Genomic DNA, 18,882 nt, shown 5'->3' on the forward strand with positions numbered 1-18,882 from the left:
ATTTACGTGAGAAAATGGCATAAATTTAACGTCTGATGTTATGTGGGCTAGTGGTTTAATGGTTGCGCGTCATATCACAAGGTCTGTCATTGAGTCATTTGACGCTGTTTCGATTTCCCGCTTGTACGTGGTGGCAAGGAGTATGATCACCTGTCCAATCTTATGGGTGTTCCAGTTTCCTCCTTCTGCTGAAATACAATTGAAACATATCTTAGTACCAAAATGACCTATAGTTTACCGGTCTTGACAGACTGATAATGAATTTTCCAGATGATTTACACCCCAAAAATTTAGAATTTCAGAGAATTTACCCTTAAAACTCAATAAAAGCAGTGTAATTTTTATAAGAAAAAATTGGTGTAAAAATACTTAAAAATATATGATAATTGGGACAATGCTACAATTGTCATATTAATACAAGTCAAAGAATGTCAAAAATGGCCCAACTTGCAAAATTTCAAACTTGCTAGAATAGTTTGGTTAGCTCTGAGGAAGCACCTTATTATATTCAGAGTTGTGCGACAATTTTCACAAAATTGCTGCCTCAATGCAGAAACGTTGTCAGAGTTGTGGAAATGTCCTTTTCAAGTGTTCCTGTATCGTCACACATTATTTTTTGTCGAGGTACTGCCCTTGTCATGAAAACGTACTGGTAGGTCATATATTCATTGATTGCTATGTTTTAAATCTTTGTCTTGATTTTGAAAATTTGATCAAATCTGATAATTCTCCTGGCATAAACAAAGTTATTTCATAATCTGATATTTTATATTTATAGGCGTTTGGTGATAAAGATTTACAAGTGCGTATTTTATATAGATTAGCACAGCTATCTTATAAAGAGGCTCAATATGGACAGACTATCAACTTCTGTAAAGCAGCACAAGATTTAAATTGTGGTAATGAAATCTTCTGGTATGAGTCCACGATGTTAATGGTGGATGCTACACTCAAAGATTATGAGAATAAAAACAGCAAAAGAATTGTAAGTCCTTAGGATTTAAAACCCCTAACAAGGACAGATATCTAGTCATTCAGATGGGACACACATTGGTGTGCAAATAAAAGATGCCTTGGCAGTTGGAATTTGATATAAGAGTAGGCCATAGCACCGCTATCTGGGCAAAATTTCCCTCATAGCACACTGTATGGTGTATGCCCATCTTTATTAGCTCAGTCAGAGCAGAACAGTAGAACGTTAAACCCCATTTCATTTCATTTCATTTAATTAGGTTCAGAAAAATCTTTTGTGATGGTCTTGTGTGCCAGTGCACATAATAGATCCCTTGGCGCTTGGAAATAGGGTTTAATTTCTTTAAATTACTTCCAATGATACAGACAGGGAAAATATATGTCTTACTAAGAGAGATGGAAGACAGTCATTTTTATTTGATTTCGGATGATGAAATGACTTTAGTTTTAATCAAATAATTCCTAATTATCTCTGATATTTACCCCCAAATCCTTCAGATATCCTTTTAAAAAAAAGTTGTTCCTAAAAAGTGCTTGAGATACTGTCTAATGCTCAAATTGACAAACAGTATTCAATCAAACCATTTTTTGATTATAGAGTTTCTAGAATGTTTTGTATTTGTAATTCTAATTAAATAATTCCTAATTGTCTCTGATATTTACCTCCAAAATCCTTCAGATATCCTTAAAAAAAAATTGTTACTAAAAGTGCTAGAGAGACTGTAATGCTCAGATTGACAAACTGTATTCAATTAAATCGTTTTTTGATTATAGAGTTTCTGGAATCTTTTGTATTTGTAGGCTAGAAAGATAGTGGTACATGCATTAAATGAATTTCATCAGATATATGAAGAAAGACCAAACAGAATGAGTACAATGTGTTTTATATTAGCATCACTAGAAGTCAAGTAAGTTATTATGAAAAACTTTTTAACATATCCAAAACATTCTGGCTGGTATCAAGGCAAGTAAGTTATGATGAAAACTTTTTGACAAATCCAAAAGGGGGGTTGGATAACTGAATGGTTAGCACGTGCATCATAAGGTCTGTCATTGAGTTTACTGACGTGGTTTCGATTCCCCGGTTGTACGTGACAAGGAGTAGGGTCGCCTGTCCAACCTTGTGGGTTTTCTCGGGGTTTTCCGGTTTCCTCCCATTCCTCCCACTGCTAAAGACCCCTACGCGCAAGCAAATTATTGAAATAAAATTGAACCATTTGTTAGTCCCGAAATTAAGGATGTAAACGGTCACTCGGTTAACGGGTCATGGGTTTGGTTGCACTGTTGAACCGGTTCAAAAAATTACTAATCGGTATTCGTTTTCATATGATACTTGACTTTCAAACCCAGGAATGATAGCCATAACATTGGTTTCTTTCACTAAGACCACATAAATATTTCAAATAGCACTTGTCATTTGTAATAAGTCTCGACAAGTTAATGACTCTAAATTCCCCCCCCCCCCCTGCTGGAAGTTTTGACATTTGTATACGTTATTAGCACTCGCTGCCAAACATTAAATAGCCTCAACTGATTGACAGATTAATTGTTTTACAATTACAGTATTAACCTCATCATTCCATAAACAAAATCTCAAAAGGAAACAAGTATGATGTGATGAAATAATATTAAAATAGAATAGTAGAATTGTTTACATTATCACTCGAGTGCGCAATGCTGTGGGGTCAAGGTTGACATACGGGTCACTGGTACCATACGATACAGCATGGCTTGTGATAGCAACACGTGTAATAAATTCTTTGGAATTAGATGATGTTGAATAATCAAACTTTTTTTGTATTTAAAAATCCAAAGGTATGCTTTCAAATATTGATTTCATAATTAATCTTATGACTTATTAGTGAAGCTTTTTTTTTAAAAAAAAAAAAATCAAGATGATTTCAATTCAACTGCCACTGGTCTATACGTCACATTACGTGACCTGTCAGTGTGCAAGATGGAGAAATGAAACATCAAGAATGAATGAATGAATGGAATTTGTACTGACTTTTAACTTAAAAGCTGTAATACTAATAATTTAAAAATATATTATCAAGTCTTATTTTGGCGCAACAAATATTTTGATAGAAAATTTTTATGGGTTAACCGGTTACGGTTGGGTTTTTAATGACCAGTTAACCGGTTCAAGAATTTTTGAACCGTTACATCCTTACCCGAAATGACCTAGTTTGTGTCCAGTGGTTAAACACACTCTCTCTCTCTCTCTCTCTCTCTCTCTCTCTCTCTCACAAATCCAAAACATTCTAGCTGGTATCAAGAAAGACAGAAAATTTATCTGTCAGGATTCCTGGATTTACATTAGGATTAGATGTCTTCCTGTCTTTAGTAGTATCCGGGTGGTGTCGATAAGTAGGACGTTAAGCCCCATTTCATTTTTCCCATTTCATTTTTCCGACTGATTGGGCAGATCAATTCATCTGTGAAGATTTCTGGGTGAGGGTTACCCTTAATGCCATCCCAAACACTAACCCTTATGGTGTCCAGCTTGGTGTATTTCTTTATATTATTACATATAGACCTTTATATTATTACATTTACACCTTTATATTATTACATACACCTTTATATTTGTTTAGGTTAGCATCTATACAGGCAACTATATTGATGACTGGAGAGCGAAGGAGTACTGTACCACGTGTAATGAAGGGTTTACTGTCTGCTTGTGAGGTAAGTTATAACATTTGTACTGTACCACGTGTAATAAAGGTATTACTATCAGCTTGTGAGGTAAGTTATAACATGTACTGTACCACATGTAATGAAGAGATTACTATCAGCTTGTTAGGTAAGTTATAATAGTAATACTGGACTATGGGTAATGAAAAGATTACTATCAGTTTCTTAGGTAAGTTAAAACAAATAAACATGTAAATTATACATGTAGCCCAAAACAAAAATTTCTTGGGTTCTGATTAGTCAAAAAGTAGCGAACTAAACCATGACTAACAATCTTCTAAATTTCATGGGAAGACCTAATGCTAATGAATATTTCCTTGGCACTAGAATGTTTTTATAGTGGCTACAAATACAGCACTTAAAAAACTTTATTCCATTAAATCTTCCTGACATAAGCATACCAAGCTGGCACCTTGTTTAATCAAAGAGTTAGTTATTAAAAGCATTCTTATGTCAGCCTTTTTTATTTCATGTCATATTTTACTGTAATTTTGTTGGATTTTAACCAATGATTTAATTTTTCTGCTTCAGAAATTTGAGAATGGTATAGAGAAATTACTACGGTCAGACTATAAAAGAGAAGCATTACCTTATATAAAAGAACATGCTAATGTTTTAAAACATATCGCTGGTGAAGCGATTGAAACAGAAATAAAACATACTTATCTACTACAGGTAAGAGTGTATTATTTTCTGGGTTAAGGTGGTCGGTCTTTGGGGATGCTTTAGAGATCACTGGTCTTGTGGTCAAGGGGTTGGGTTGGTCTGTCAGTCATGGGTTTCATCCAGTGCTTGTACCTCTCTAACCTTGTGGGTTTTCTCTGGGTTTTCTGGTTTCATCCCACTACTATTGGCCCCTTCGCACACAATTGTAGTTGTATATTGACCTAGTGAACATGAAGCCCCATTTCTCACTGTATCGTTATCTATTTAATTGATAAGAAATTTATATCGAGCAATCAATCTGGATATTTTCTATCAATTATTAAAAAAAGGTCATATAACCACCACAAACTTTTCCCCTAAATTTATTCTGGTCCTGGCCCTTGAAAAATGAATTAGGGTGTACTTAAAAAAAATAAGAATACCAAGAATACCCTGTAATCTACATGACAAGAAGGTTGGTTAATTGAGTCGTCTAGATCAAAATGTTTATTACCGGGCAAGTGTTCCAGATTCAATCACATGCTTGGTAGATCAAAATGTTTGTTACCGGGCAAGTGTTCCAGATTCAATCACATGCTTGGTAGATCAAAATGTTTGTTACTGGGGCAAGTGTTACAGTTTCAATCACATGCTTGGTAGATCAAAATGTTTGTTACTGGGGCAAGTGTTACAGTTTCAATCACATGCTTGGTAGATCAAAATGTTTATTACCGGGCAAGTGTTACAGTTTCAATCACATGCTTGGTAGATCAAAATGTTTGTTACTGGGGCAAGTGTTGCAGTTTCAATCACATGCTTGGTAGATCAAAATGTTTGTTATTGGGGCAAGTGTTACAGTTTCAATCACATGGTTGGATGTATTGCGATCTGTAGTATGACCATCCGCCTAACATAGTTCAGATTTCCCTGGTTTCGTGTGTGTGTGTCTCTCTCTCTCTCCCCCTCCCTCCCCCACTTGACACACATCCCTACTTGTTGCCTGTAGGCCTATGTAATTATTCCAGGCATTAGCTGTTTCCTCCTAAAGACTCACTACGCGTTAGCAAATAATTGAAATATAAACTTTACGTTAGGTCCAAATTGACCTTTGTGTAGAGTGGATGTTAAACCTGAGCACTCTATCTATCTCTCTTCCCTGCCCCCCTCCACTTGACACTCATCATTACATGTATTTATTTCAGGCTTTAGCTGTATTAAAAGAAGGTGTTATTATAGCTGAAGATGTTTATAAAGATTCCTATACACTCTCTTCTTTACAAGATGTACGTTTTAATACTTTATATTTTACCATATAATTATAAGATCGCCATTAATACTGCAGAACAGTTTGTAAGGTGCTGTTGGTTATAGTCACTGATTATTTACAGATCAGTTTTTAGAAACAAGAATGTTTTGAGATGAGATTTAAAACTGCCCACAGATGTTAATTGTTTCATTGACTTTTGGTAGTTTATCATAACGTAATTGTAGAAAAAAAATGTATGGATATATAGATAGTTCTATATAGTTTATAACTTTTAGACTATGTAAGATACATGCACAACAAAATGAAGACATTGCAAACAATATAGCAAGAGAACTGTTAAATGAAAATTCCTGTTCCAGGATAACTGCACAACATAATGCAGACAAATGACATAGGAACACATGTAGCCTACATCAGAAGCACACTCAAATTGCCAGTCAAAATATAAAGACCGAAATAGAAAAAACTGAAAATTATTTGATCAGAACATGAATACATTTGTCAGTGAAGTGAGGCATGTGAGCTCCATAAAAAGTGCATAGTTATTTATTTTATGTTGTTCAATGAGTATGGTTATATTGAGTTTATAATTGAGTATTTATTTTCTTTATATATTTATAGATGAGAGGATTAAGTTTGCCGATACAACGTGAACTAGTGGAAATACAGATATTATGTGGGCACTTACTTGTTGATATTTTACGACTTCAGACAAAAGAATCTCGAAATAAACAGCTGGAAGATGAACGCAAAGGATCGGTCCTCTTGGTAGGTTAACATGCGAATATATTATTATGAAATTAATGTGTACGCTAATCCAATGCATTGATTTTAAAATGTTTTGATATAATTATTCTGCATGGTAATTCAAAACATTGATTCTAAAATATTTAAGTTTAAGTTCAAAAATACAACGGTTGTTTTTTTACTTTATCAGATGGTTGAAGATTTTGTGAGACAGACACCAAATTATACTCACATGGAGAAGGACTGGGTAGATATTAAACAGTGAGTTATCTTTCCTTTGTTAAAGTCGCATCAGATGCTCAGTTCTTATTTATTACCATCTGGTTCAAAGATCAGAATTATATATTACATCATGTGGTTCAAACATCAGAATTATCTATTATCATTTGGTTCAGACATTAGAATTTATTTATTACCATGTGGTTGAACCATCAGAATTTGAATACTGAAGTGTGTACTCTGACCATTTTCCTCTTTCAAATTAATGCCATGTATGCTACCTAGCTCATATGCAACCCCGCTTTTATGGATACTCCCCCTCCATTATGGATGCATCCTTATTATTATGTATGCATTCCTGCCTTTTGTCGATGCACCTCTATGGAGGCACTGCTCATATTTAAAACGTTTACAATTACTGAGGACCCAGTTTTACAGAGATGGTGACAAGTACATTGACTTTAGTAATAGAAACATAGAAGCAGACAATTTTACTCAGCAGTTATCGCAACATCAGAATATCTTCTGATGGTCCACACTCTACACAATAGATTTTATAAATTAATTTTCTCTCCAGATAATAGTTGTTTTTAAAGAATGGAAACATTTTATTATTTTTGTAGAACTGTAGGAGAAGAAGCAATGACCATGTTATTAAACAGTCACAGTTTATCAGCAAATATTCTTAGTTTACGAGCTCAGGTAAGATTGTATAATGAAGATTGTTTTTTGTTTAATCAGTCTATCATAAGTTTATTTATTATATATTAATATATTCGATCTTGGTAATGGCTTGGTATTTTAGATTTGGTGGTTCACTAAACAGGTGGTTCTGGGTTTAATCCAGGTGTTGACTGAGAAAATTCTTCAGAATTATCCTTTCTTGTTCCCATTGTTAATAGCATCTGGCAAGAAAAAAGTGTATAGTTCTTCAAAATTCCGTTCACAGCACATTAAATATGCCCTGGTAGCGTACGCCTATTTGTCAACTTTGTGTAAATGTTATATTTGCCCACTAGGTATAAATGTTGAATTTTCCCAATGTTAACTATTAAAAAAGTAATGAAATTTACATCTTTCATCTTGATCTATGATTCGCATCATAAAGGCTAGAGAAGCCTAGTTGAAATGTCGCTCAGTACTAAACAGTAATTGTTATGAAAAAGACTAGAAAAGCCAACCAAAATGTCTCTCAGCATTAAACAGTAATTGTAATAATAAAGACTAGAGAAGCCCTTGTTTTTTTTATATGTCATTTATTATTAATATATTATATTTGTGTATTTTCAGAGTTTATTAAATATAGGAACATGTTTACATATATTAGGACAAGCTACAAGTCCAGCTGTTCCACCACAATGGCTAGTAAACCAAATGGTAAGATATGATTTGTTGATAAATATACATGACACATGTCTTAGCTAAAGTCATGAAATCATACGTATTCAAAACAGCAGATTGAAAAAAGCAGATCGTCATATGGATTTTTCAGACTAAATCTAATTTATCAGATTCAATCAAATCAATGTTTTGATAGTTTGAAATACATATACCAGTAAACCAAATTGACTGGTAAACTAAATTGACTCATACAAAGACTTGTGAAGTTTTGAAAACATGTAATGACTGATGTTTTCTCTAGATTTGTTGTGTTTTAATGTTGTTATATTGTGAAAGAGTGGTGTTTTAATCTATATAAATAAAATCACGATCACGATCCACCCCCAATTACGTGGTATCAAATTAACCAGCATGACCCCGTGAATGTTTTAGGCCATGATTTATGAAGGTCAAGTCACAGATCTTAGACCCTGGGCAAACCGGGCGAAGCTTGGTATCCTGCTAGTGTTGTTATATTGTTAAACAGTTGTGTTTTAATATTTTAATATTGTGAATATTTACAGGAAATACTGAAAGCTACAAGTGAGAAAATAGACGAGGAGGAAAATAAAAATTACGAAGAGACGAAAAAAACAATCAAATATACACAACAGATTATAGAGAAAAAGGTAAAAGATGTTTTCATTTAATCCAACTCCAGAAATAATCATTGGGGAACTTGATGATATTTTAACATATCAAATATCAGAATTAACTTGATGTCTTAAATTTGTTGTGACATTGCAATTTAATACTTTGTAATCTTCATATTTGGAGGTAAAATAATATATATTTATATCACAGCTTCAGCAATCTGATTGAAGTACAGATCTATATTTCGTTTCATTTTTTTGTACTTTCGCTGGCCTCTACTACATGAAAATCTGACCGGTTGTAGTGGAAGGTTGAGTCAGGGGTCATACGAGCGGATTTTGACCCTATGACAGTGGACATTTGATTAACCAATCAGCGTTGATGTTTCTAGTGGGTTACCCACAGTTCCATGCACCTCACGCCATTGACCTACCAAAACAGACCATTTCATTGGCTAATCCCTCACATCATCCAGAACGTGGGTTATTATAACAACTCTTCCAGATCCTAGTCTAGTAAAGACAAGTAAAATGAAACTTTGAACTATAAAAAACAAAACGAAACAGTATCTGTGTTTTAATCAGATTGCAGCTTCATATGTAAGTGAGTGCACTATCTAGATTGGTTCCTCGAGTGACTTTTTGGGCACCTTTTCAGACCTTTGCCATATCCTCTTTCAGCATTTTCATTCATTAGCTCAGTGATGGGATTTTGCCCGTATATTCCGGACTTGTCCGAATCTTTTTTCCAAACGCACAAAATTGTCCGACCGGGAATATGCCCAATCGGACATCAAAACATGGTGAATAATATTCAAAATTCCGAAATTAATATAGTTTACTGAGTGTATAACTACCACTCAACCCGATTATTGTCGATAATACGCTGGGTTTATTAGGTAATTAAGTGATCAACGTATTTATCGTGTTATAGTATAAACCTACCTTGATTTAACTACTTAATCTGCCTTGATTGACTGACTTAATCCTTTGTCGGACAATTCATCAATCTAATCTTAAACAGAAGTCATTGCTTTCCTTTTGTCGGACTATTCATCAATTCAATAAGAATGATTAAAATTTTAATGATTAGCTGCATAATCTTTTCATACATACAATCTGGGAGCCATGGTGGCTGAGTGAGTAAGGTGATTGCTCACTAACCAGTAGGTCCAGAGTTTAATCCTGGTGTTGGCTGAGAAAGTTTACTAGGATTTTCCAGGGTGGTTTCCCCTTGTCATTTCTGTAGGAATGACATTGAGTCATTTAGCTGAGATGAAAAAAACCCAGTAGATCCTGTATGCACGGTAAAGAACCCTGACAGTTTAAATTCAAACTGCTGCCCAGGCAAAATTTCGTATATAGCAAACTGTGTGCCATATCCTTGTCTTCATTATCCCGTTTGGTACATTAAACCCCAGAATGTGATATTGTGGACCAGGGGATTGGGGGTAAAGTTTGGTTTCTAAATGAAATTTATACTTTTATTTTCAGAAACATCATATTGAGAGTAAATTTTACCTGGTACAAGCTTGTGAATGTTTGGTTCAAACTTTAAATCTTTCTCTTCAAAATGGATATACCGTAAGTTATAGTTCTTATACTTTGTCTTCTAATCAACAGGGTGGGGAGGGGGGTGGCGAAAATAATTGAAATAAAATTTAACCATGTGTTAGTCCCAAAATGACCTAGTATTTGTCAAGTGGACGCTTAAGACCATCTCTCTCTCTCTCTCTCTCTCTCTCTCTCTCTCTCTCTCTCTCTCTCTCTCTCAGGAAAATGTTTTCAGTCTTATTAAAGATGTAATACATGAATTATATTTATTTAAGATAATAGAATCTGTTATTATACCGAGAACCTGTGTATAAATTGGCGTGCACGTAAAAGATCCCTTGGTAGTTGGAATTCGATATAAAAGTAGGCCACAGTGTCGCTGTCCGGGCAAAATTTCCCTCATAGAACACTTTACGGTGTATGCTTGTCTTCATTAGCCCAGTCGGAGCAGAACAGTAGGACGTTAAGCCACATTTCATTTCATTTCATACCTTTATAGTATGTCTTGGGAATGTCTTAATATGTCTTATTTTATTATTTCAGGCATTGGCCAGTTCAGCAGCAAAAGAATTGGTAGATTTGATTGGTCAGTTTGATCCAGCAGCAGCCAGTCAGCTTCTTGCATTACATCAGGTTAGATACCAATTCGTATCTTGTCAGAATATTTCTAATATCTGTTTCCTGATTGTATGTTCATTATTCTGTATCACACCACGCTACAATTGGAGTATCGTGTAGTTGTGCTGTATTAGCATGAGGTTCTATATTTAATGTTTAGTCTCAAACCATGTGTTGGAAAATTGTTAAAATTTGTTGAGAATTATCAAAAACTATTGGGTTCCTATTATTGTGGTTTTTTTTAAATGGTTTGTTTAGATTAAATAATGTGTGGTGGGTTTACTGAACTCAACACCTTTTGGGAAAATGAAACGAAATGAGTTTTAATGTCCTACGGTTCTGCTCCGACTTGGCTAATGAAGACAGAACTACACCATACAGTGTTCTATGAGGGAAATTTTGCCTGGACAGTGGCGCTAAGGCCTACTCTTATATATCGAATTCCAACTGCCAGGGGATCTTTTACATGCACGCCAATGTGTACACGGGACAGCAACGCTACGGTCTACTATTTAGCAAATTGGAACTGCAAAGGGATCGTTTACGTGCATGCCAATGTATGTAGTCATGTATGAGTCCTTGGTTTTTCGTTCCATCCGAAAGACTAGACAGCTGTCCTTGTCAGGCCCTCTGTCCTGAACCACTGACAAGGAGAAACCACGCCAGAAAATTCTGATTGAACATGCAACCTTTTAGGAAAGTAAATAGTCTTAAACCAAACACATTTATATCAATGTTTTTTTTTATTATTTTATAGAGTTGTGAAACATCAGTTAAACTGGAGAAACTTTTGCATCAGTCACAGTTAGATCCTGTCACGTCAAAACTTGCTACTCTTTTACATCAACGGAAAAATATCCTAGACTCTGATATCCAGACGAATCTATCATCCAGTGCTTTAATGACATCAGTTAATACAGCATTAGAGAAAGACTGGCAGGTAGGCTTGATTAATAGGGTCTTTATTAATGGGTCAGTCAAATCCAATTGGTAGAAACAATATCATAGAATTTCAATACTCAAGCAATGCCAATAGAATCTTCATATACAGGGGCGGATCCAGAGGAGGGGTTTGGGGGGTCGAAACTCCCCCCTGCTCAGCTACATACTTTTTTTTGTAAATCAACAATTTTTATGTGAAAAGTTTCTCGGCCGTGTGCTTTATCCTTTATCGTCAGATGTGGAACAGGATGGGCAGTCAAAGCACAAGATAATGATATAGACATTATGTGATATCACAATTAATACTTTGCATCCATGAAATTGAATCACAATGTCATTGTATTAATTCATAATAAAAATGACGTCAAACGAGGTGTTGAATTTTCTGGCTAAAAAGCTCAATGTGTATGATTATACGCCAAAATGACGATAGAGACCATTCGGGAGGGGGGGGGGGAGATACATTGTCTCAGGAACCTGGCAAACCCTCTCCTGCAAAAATTCCTGAATCAGCCCCTGCATATATACTAGCTGAGTTTGTATGTACGGGTTTTAATAGCAACTTCATTAGAGACTTTATGATCAGTAACAAAGATTGGGGCTCAATGATAATTACGAAGGTGCTAATCTCAAGTACTCAACTGAAAGGGTATTAAAATGCTATCTACTCGAAGGTACTGACCAACAGAAAATAGAGGTGCTTATGACACTATTCCTTTAAAATAAATATGTTAGAACGTTTATGATTATGGAGGGGGGGTTGGATGGTTGAATGGTTAGCACGTGCGCACTGTACCATAAGGCCTGTCATTGAGTCAACTGGAGTGGTTTAGAATCCTCAGTTGTACGTGACAAGGAGTAGGGTCGCCTGTCCAACCTCGTCGGTTTTCTCCGAGTCCTCCGGTTTCCTCCCACTGTTAAAGACTCCTACGTGCAAGTGAATTATTGAAATATATTAGTCCCGAAATGACCTAGTTTGTGTCAAGTGGATGTTAAACTCCATTTCTCTCTCTCTTATGATTATTGAAGTTATGTGATATTGAATTTTTTTTAAATTTTTATTCAGGCATGGAAGAGATTAACAGTGCTTCCAAATCATTTAGATCTGGTGAAAGAATTTCCATCCAATTTTAATTTTATCATATTACAACATGCACCAGACAGGTAAATATTCAGTATAAACTCTTGATTACATAATATTCTAGAAGAATTAACCTTTTCATTGATTCTGTCAATCTCTGGTAAGATGTCTATCAAATAAACACAAGAATTTCGTCCGACAGCTGACCAATCTTCATTTTTGAAATGTTTGATTGTGTCACGATTCTGCTCATACCATATCCATTGTCATGACTGGCAGAACTGCGACAGGACTCTATTCCATGTTCTTCAGTTACAATTCTATCCATTTGGAATGTTCCAGACTTACAATCAAGCACCTCCTAAACAATTAAACCCTGTATTCAGTGGTAATTTTCTGTAGGACATTTCTGTATGTTTTGATATTTATCTAGGTAGGAGTAGGACATTTCTATATGATTTGATATTTGTGCAGGACATTTCTATATGTTTTGATATTTGTGCAGGATATTTCTATATGTTTTGATATTTGTGCAGGACATTTCTATATGTTTTGATATTTATATAGGAATTTTCTATATGGAGCGCTATTAGATCGATCTAAAGCTAGTAGCGGTGCTGGTGGTGGAAAGGGAGGTAAACAACATTCTACAACAGGTAATCTAGTTTAGCATTTGGTACATGTAAATATTGACTACAGGTACCCCAACACCACTGATCCATAGACACCCCAAATAGCCTGACTCAGTATACGATCCTTAAAGATGCGTTATGTAAGATTTAAATCTGTCTATTGCAGGTCTTTTTTAGGGGTTTCAATTGTTATATAAATTATTAATTAGACATTTATTCACATGATAAATAATAATAATGAAATGAAATGGGGTATAATGTCCTACTATTCTGCTCCTGCTTTGAGTAAAATTTTGGCCAGACAGCGGCTCTATGGCCTACTTTTGTTTCGAATTCCAACTGTGAAGGGTTCTTTTACTTGCATGCATGCCAATGTGCATGGGACCTCAGGTTATCGTCTCATCCGAATGACTATAGGTTGACCCTTCCTAGGCCCTTTGTCCTACACCACTGACAAGGGGGAACCACGCCTTAAAATCCTGATGAACTTCCTCTGCCAATGCAGAGATCGAACACAAAATCTCCAGGTTAACAAGCCACTGTCCTACTCACTAAGCCACAGTGGCTCCTTCACATGACAAGCTCATAATCAACTCTCTAGACCATCGGAGGTTTGTGATTGATTTACTCTAATTAATCCTTTAGCAGTTGTTAAAAGTAATATTTGACCATGGTCCCCTGAAAAATTTGAGAAAAATTATTTTTTTTTACATTGAGTTTTGAATTCACTCATAGATCACCACATATCTCTCAAGTCAAATAAGTGTGAGACCAGTATGTGAGGTAGGTTTATGTACCGATAGTGGAAAGAACCAGCCATTAAAATGAAGAAAATGAACTGACATAGTTTACCAAAATATATTCATCCCTTTTTGTTATCAGTTATCTTTATTTTGGATTCTTTTTTCAGTTCCAAGTCGAGCGAAGATATTTGGAATTGAAACCAGTCCAAAATGTATTGAAGAACTAATAGAACGATTTAATAACCATAAACAATGTGTACAACAGTTATTATTAAAACAAGAATATCAACGAACTCAAGTGGCGTTACGAAATAAAATGTTAGAAAACATTGACAACAATATCAAACAGGAAGCCAAGGTAAGGATGGTTCTCAGAGATTCCTGCATCACTTAAACAAAGCTACATAACCCATTATTATTTAAAGAAATAAAAACAGTCCCAATAATTAACTTGTGTAAATTTTTTCTGTCAGTTACAGGATGTTAAAAATTTGAATGAGACAGGAAGGGAACCGTAGACTCAATTATCCAATACGCAACCCTGATAATGTTATTGACAATCATAAATGATACTGGATAACCATAATCAGAACAGATAAATGTTGTGCCTTGAAATGTTATGTTTATGAGAAGTCATTTAATGGCGTAGGACAAGAGGCGAGACAAGGACAACTGTCTAGTCTTTTGGATGGGACAAAAAATTGAGGTCGTGTGTACACATTGGCGTGCATGTAAAAGATCCCTTTGCAATTGTTATTCGATAGCACGGCTATCCCGCCAAAATTTCCCTCATAGCACACTGCATGGTGTATGCCCGTCTTCATTAGCCCATTTCGTTTGCCCAATAAAAATACAAAAACTAAAATCAGATTGTCGGGAATGATTGCCTGATATTCAGAATATTTTTTTTTGTGTAGCCTAATGATAGTTATAACAGCTGAAGAACAGGCCCCAAGTTCACAAAGCATTCTCAGACTTAAGTTGAGAATTTACTCAACTTTCAATCACTGTTTATGAGAAATATCTTTGATCCAGAAACACAAAACTTTGCACATGGTTTCTTATTGATGTATTTGATACATTAAAACAACAAAAGTTTTGTAAAGAGCTATATATTACTTAAAATAAGGCGAACAATTTTGAGTAAATTCTCAACTTAAGTCTGAGAATGCTTTGTGAACTTGAGGCCAGGTTTATGTTTGTCCCAAGACTGACTTCAATTTGATATCTTAGGATAATTAACTAATTATTACCACTTAGTCCAGGCCCCGAGTTCAAAAAGTATTTTCAGACTTAAGTTAAGAATTTACTCAACTTTCAATCACTGTTTATGAGAAATATCTCTGACCCAGAAACACACAACTTTGCATATAGTTGCATTTTCATGTGGACATATATTGTCGTCGCCCCTGTCCGTCCACAATTTGTTTGTGGACTCTCTACAGGTCACAATTCTTGTCCGATTTTGACGAAACTTGAAATATAGGTTTATCCCCAAAAGATCTCGGCTGCTTTCGATATTGGCATGTATCGGATCGAAACTTCATGGATTATGGCCCCTGTTTGTACCAAAAATCACGTTTTTAGCTTGTGGACCCTATAGAGGTCACAATTTTTATCCGATTGTGTTGAAACTTGAAATGTAAGTTTATAACCCAAAGATCTCAGTTCCTTTCGATATTCGTGCATATCGGACTGTAACTTCCTAAAATTATGGCCCCTGAATGTACGAAAAATCGCGTTTTTAGCTTGTGAACCCTATAGAGGTCATAATTTTATCCGATTTAAAAAAACGTATTATTATATCACCGTTACGCCCTAAGGAAAGTTGAGTTCGAATTTCGTGAAAATCGGACCAAAGTTGCCAGAAAATGGCCGCCGTTTGTACGCGAATAGTGTAAAATATGTTAAATCAAGGTTGTGGACTCTGTATAGGTTACAATTTTAATTCGATTTTGATGAAACTTGAAATGCATTTTTATAACCTAAAGATCATGGTTCCTTTCGATATTTGCGCATATCAGATAGTAACTTCCTGAATTATGGCCCCTGATTGTACGGAAAATCGCGTTTTTCAGCTTGTGGTTCCTCTGGAGGTCACAATTATTATCCGATTAAAAAAAACGTTTGATTATATCACCGTTACACCGTAATGAAGGTTGAGTTCGAATTTCGTGAAAATCGGCCCAAAATTGCCGGACAAAATGGCCGCCGCTTGTACGCGAATACTTAGAGTAAAAATATGGTATATCAAGGTTGTGGATCCTATAGAGGTCACAATTTTTAATCGATTTTGTGGAAACTTGAAATGTAAGTTTATAACCCAAAGATCTCAGTTCCTTTTGATATTCGTGCATATCGGACCGTAACTTCCTGAACTATGGCCCCTTGATTGTACGAAAAATCACGTTTTTAGTTTGTGGACCCTAGAGAGGTCATAATTTTTATCCGATTTAAAAAATCGTTTTATTATATTACCGTTACACCCTAAGGAAGGTTGAGTTTAAATTTCGTGAAAATCGGACCAAAATTGCCGGACAAAATGGCCGCCATTTGTACTCGAATAGTGTAAAAATATGGTAAATGTAGTATGTGGACCCTGTAGAGGTCGCAATTTTAATTCAATTTTGATGAAACTTGAAATGCATATTTATAACCTAAAGATCTTGGTTCCTTTCGATATTGTTGCATATCAGATCGTAACTTCCTGAATTATGGCCCCTGCTTATACGAAAAATCGTCTTTTTTAGCTTGTGGTCCCTCTGAAGGTCACAGTCATTATCTGATTTTAAAAAACTGTTTGAATATATCACCGTAACACCATAATAAAGGTTGAGTTCAAATTTCCTGAAAATCAAACCAAAACTGCCGGACAAAATGGCCGCCGCTTGTACGCGAAAGGTGTAAAAATATTGTATAACAAGGTTGTGGGTAGAGGTTACAATTTAATCCGATTTTGATGAAACTTGAAATGCATGTTTATAACCCAAAGATCTTGGTTCCTTTCGATATTTGCCCTTATCCGATTGTAACTTCATGAATTATGGCCCTTGATTGTAAGAAAAATCACTTTCTTTTTAGCTTTCTTTTTGGGCGTATCCTGCCTGGCAGCCGCTGGTTTATTGATGTATTTGATAGATTAAAACAACAAAACATTTTATGAAGGGCTGTATTATAGTTAACATAAGGCAAACAATTTTGAGTAAATTCTTAACTTAAGTCTGAGAATGCTTTGTGAACTCGGGGACAGTTTTTATTAGCCAACGTTTATTGTTGCGTCATCCCTACTTAGTGTGGGCATATCATGAACTTTTACTTTCCGTTTACTTTCAAATGTATTCAATGTTGTTAACGTGATATATATAGGTCTATAATTGTTTATTAGGGTATCCATAAAATGTCTGTTATTATTGTTAACATTATATCATAGGTACAAACTGTGGAAGATCACATGGAAGAACAGAGATTAGAAGAAGAATTCCGTCATATTGTCATTGCCATGGAAACCTATTTAAAACCCATCACAACCCATATACACCATGCCTTGAGGTAATTTATTATAAGCGTATCTTAAATCTGTCATTTGTGTGACACAAAGTGACGTGGTTTCGAAGCCCGGCTTGTACGTGACAAGGATTATGGTCACCTGTCCAACCTCATGGCTTTTCTCTGGATCCTTTGGTTTCCTCCCACTGCTAAAGAATTGAAATAGAATTGAACCATATGTTAGTCCAGAAACTGACTTAGTTTGTGTTGAGTGGAAGTTAAACCCTATTTCTCTCTCTCTCTCTCTCTCTCTCTCTCTCTCTTTTTCAAGCCTAGTTAAGGATTTTGTTATTTCTTTTAATATTTCAGATCAGGTTCATCACCAACTGGTAGTACAGGTAATCTATCTAAAGAACCTAAAGATCATCACTTATCACCAGAGTCTATTGTAATATTGGCTGATTCAGTGTTATTACAGTTACCTCTAGAAGCTCTGGAATGTCTACAAGGAAACTCTGTATCATCTTTATCCCGAGATTTCTCACTACAGATGTTCTATCATAGATTTCATCAAGAACCTGTACAAGGTAGGTCAATGGAATTTACGTTTTTAAAAACTGAATTTAGCCCTGTAGACTGTAAATCCAGTTGCATTTACAGGGTTTATTAAGCAAGTTTTACCATTCATGATTACTGCACCACCAGTCCCATAATGGGGGGGTGTGAGGGTGAATGGCCGAATGCTTAGCACTGCGCACTGTATCATAAGGTCTGTCATTGAGTCAACTGGTGTGGTTTTGATTCCCTGGTTGTATGTGACAAGGAATGGGGTCACCTGTCCAACCTCATGGGTTTTCCACGGGGTCCTCTGGTTTCCTCCCATTTGCTAAAGACCCCTACGCGCAAGGGAATTATTGAAATAAAATTGAAATGATGTGTTGAGTGGGCGTTAAACCCCATTTCTCTTTCTCTCTCCCTTACAACAGTGGCTTCTTGTTTTATTAGTGTTTAATGACCGCTTTCACCATCCACCAGGTGATATCGCAGACAAGTTGAAGGAAACTGGAGTACCCGGCGTAAACCCACTTGGTTGGAAAGGCGCCCCAATCTCCAAGCCACATACGCCCACATCTGGGATCATAACTACGGCCATAAACCAGAGAGTTGACCGGACAGTTAGAGCTCGAAGTACGACACTCTAGACCACTTCGATTCCCTGTTTGTACATGTCAAGGAGTAGGGTCACCTGTCCATCCTTATGGGTTTTCTCTGGGTCCTACGGTTTCCTCCTACTGCTAATGACCCC

The 18,882-nt window shown here is 35.7% G+C and overlaps 1 protein-coding gene across 1 annotated transcript in view; it reads left to right on the forward strand.

Moving 5' to 3' along the window:
• LOC126815092 (cilia- and flagella-associated protein 46) overlaps window positions 1–18,882 on the forward strand; it is a 58,281-nt gene that overhangs the window by 33,246 nt on the left and 6,153 nt on the right. The window contains exons 33-50 of the mRNA XM_050540630.2: window positions 779–985; window positions 1,774–1,880; window positions 3,570–3,660; window positions 4,201–4,344; window positions 5,517–5,597; window positions 6,203–6,349; window positions 6,519–6,589; window positions 7,171–7,249; window positions 7,838–7,924; window positions 8,452–8,556; window positions 10,015–10,104; window positions 10,618–10,707; window positions 11,450–11,632; window positions 12,701–12,798; window positions 13,283–13,371; window positions 14,258–14,448; window positions 17,521–17,639; window positions 17,946–18,163. Coding sequence (XP_050396587.2) covers window positions 779–985; window positions 1,774–1,880; window positions 3,570–3,660; window positions 4,201–4,344; window positions 5,517–5,597; window positions 6,203–6,349; window positions 6,519–6,589; window positions 7,171–7,249; window positions 7,838–7,924; window positions 8,452–8,556; window positions 10,015–10,104; window positions 10,618–10,707; window positions 11,450–11,632; window positions 12,701–12,798; window positions 13,283–13,371; window positions 14,258–14,448; window positions 17,521–17,639; window positions 17,946–18,163 — 2,197 coding nt within the window. The remainder of the gene's footprint in view (window positions 1–778; window positions 986–1,773; window positions 1,881–3,569; window positions 3,661–4,200; window positions 4,345–5,516; window positions 5,598–6,202; window positions 6,350–6,518; window positions 6,590–7,170; window positions 7,250–7,837; window positions 7,925–8,451; window positions 8,557–10,014; window positions 10,105–10,617; window positions 10,708–11,449; window positions 11,633–12,700; window positions 12,799–13,282; window positions 13,372–14,257; window positions 14,449–17,520; window positions 17,640–17,945; window positions 18,164–18,882) is intronic.

This window comes from Patella vulgata, chromosome 3 (genome assembly GCF_932274485.2).
Source record: "Patella vulgata chromosome 3, xgPatVulg1.2, whole genome shotgun sequence".
NCBI classification, from domain to species: Eukaryota; Metazoa; Mollusca; class Gastropoda; family Patellidae; genus Patella; species Patella vulgata.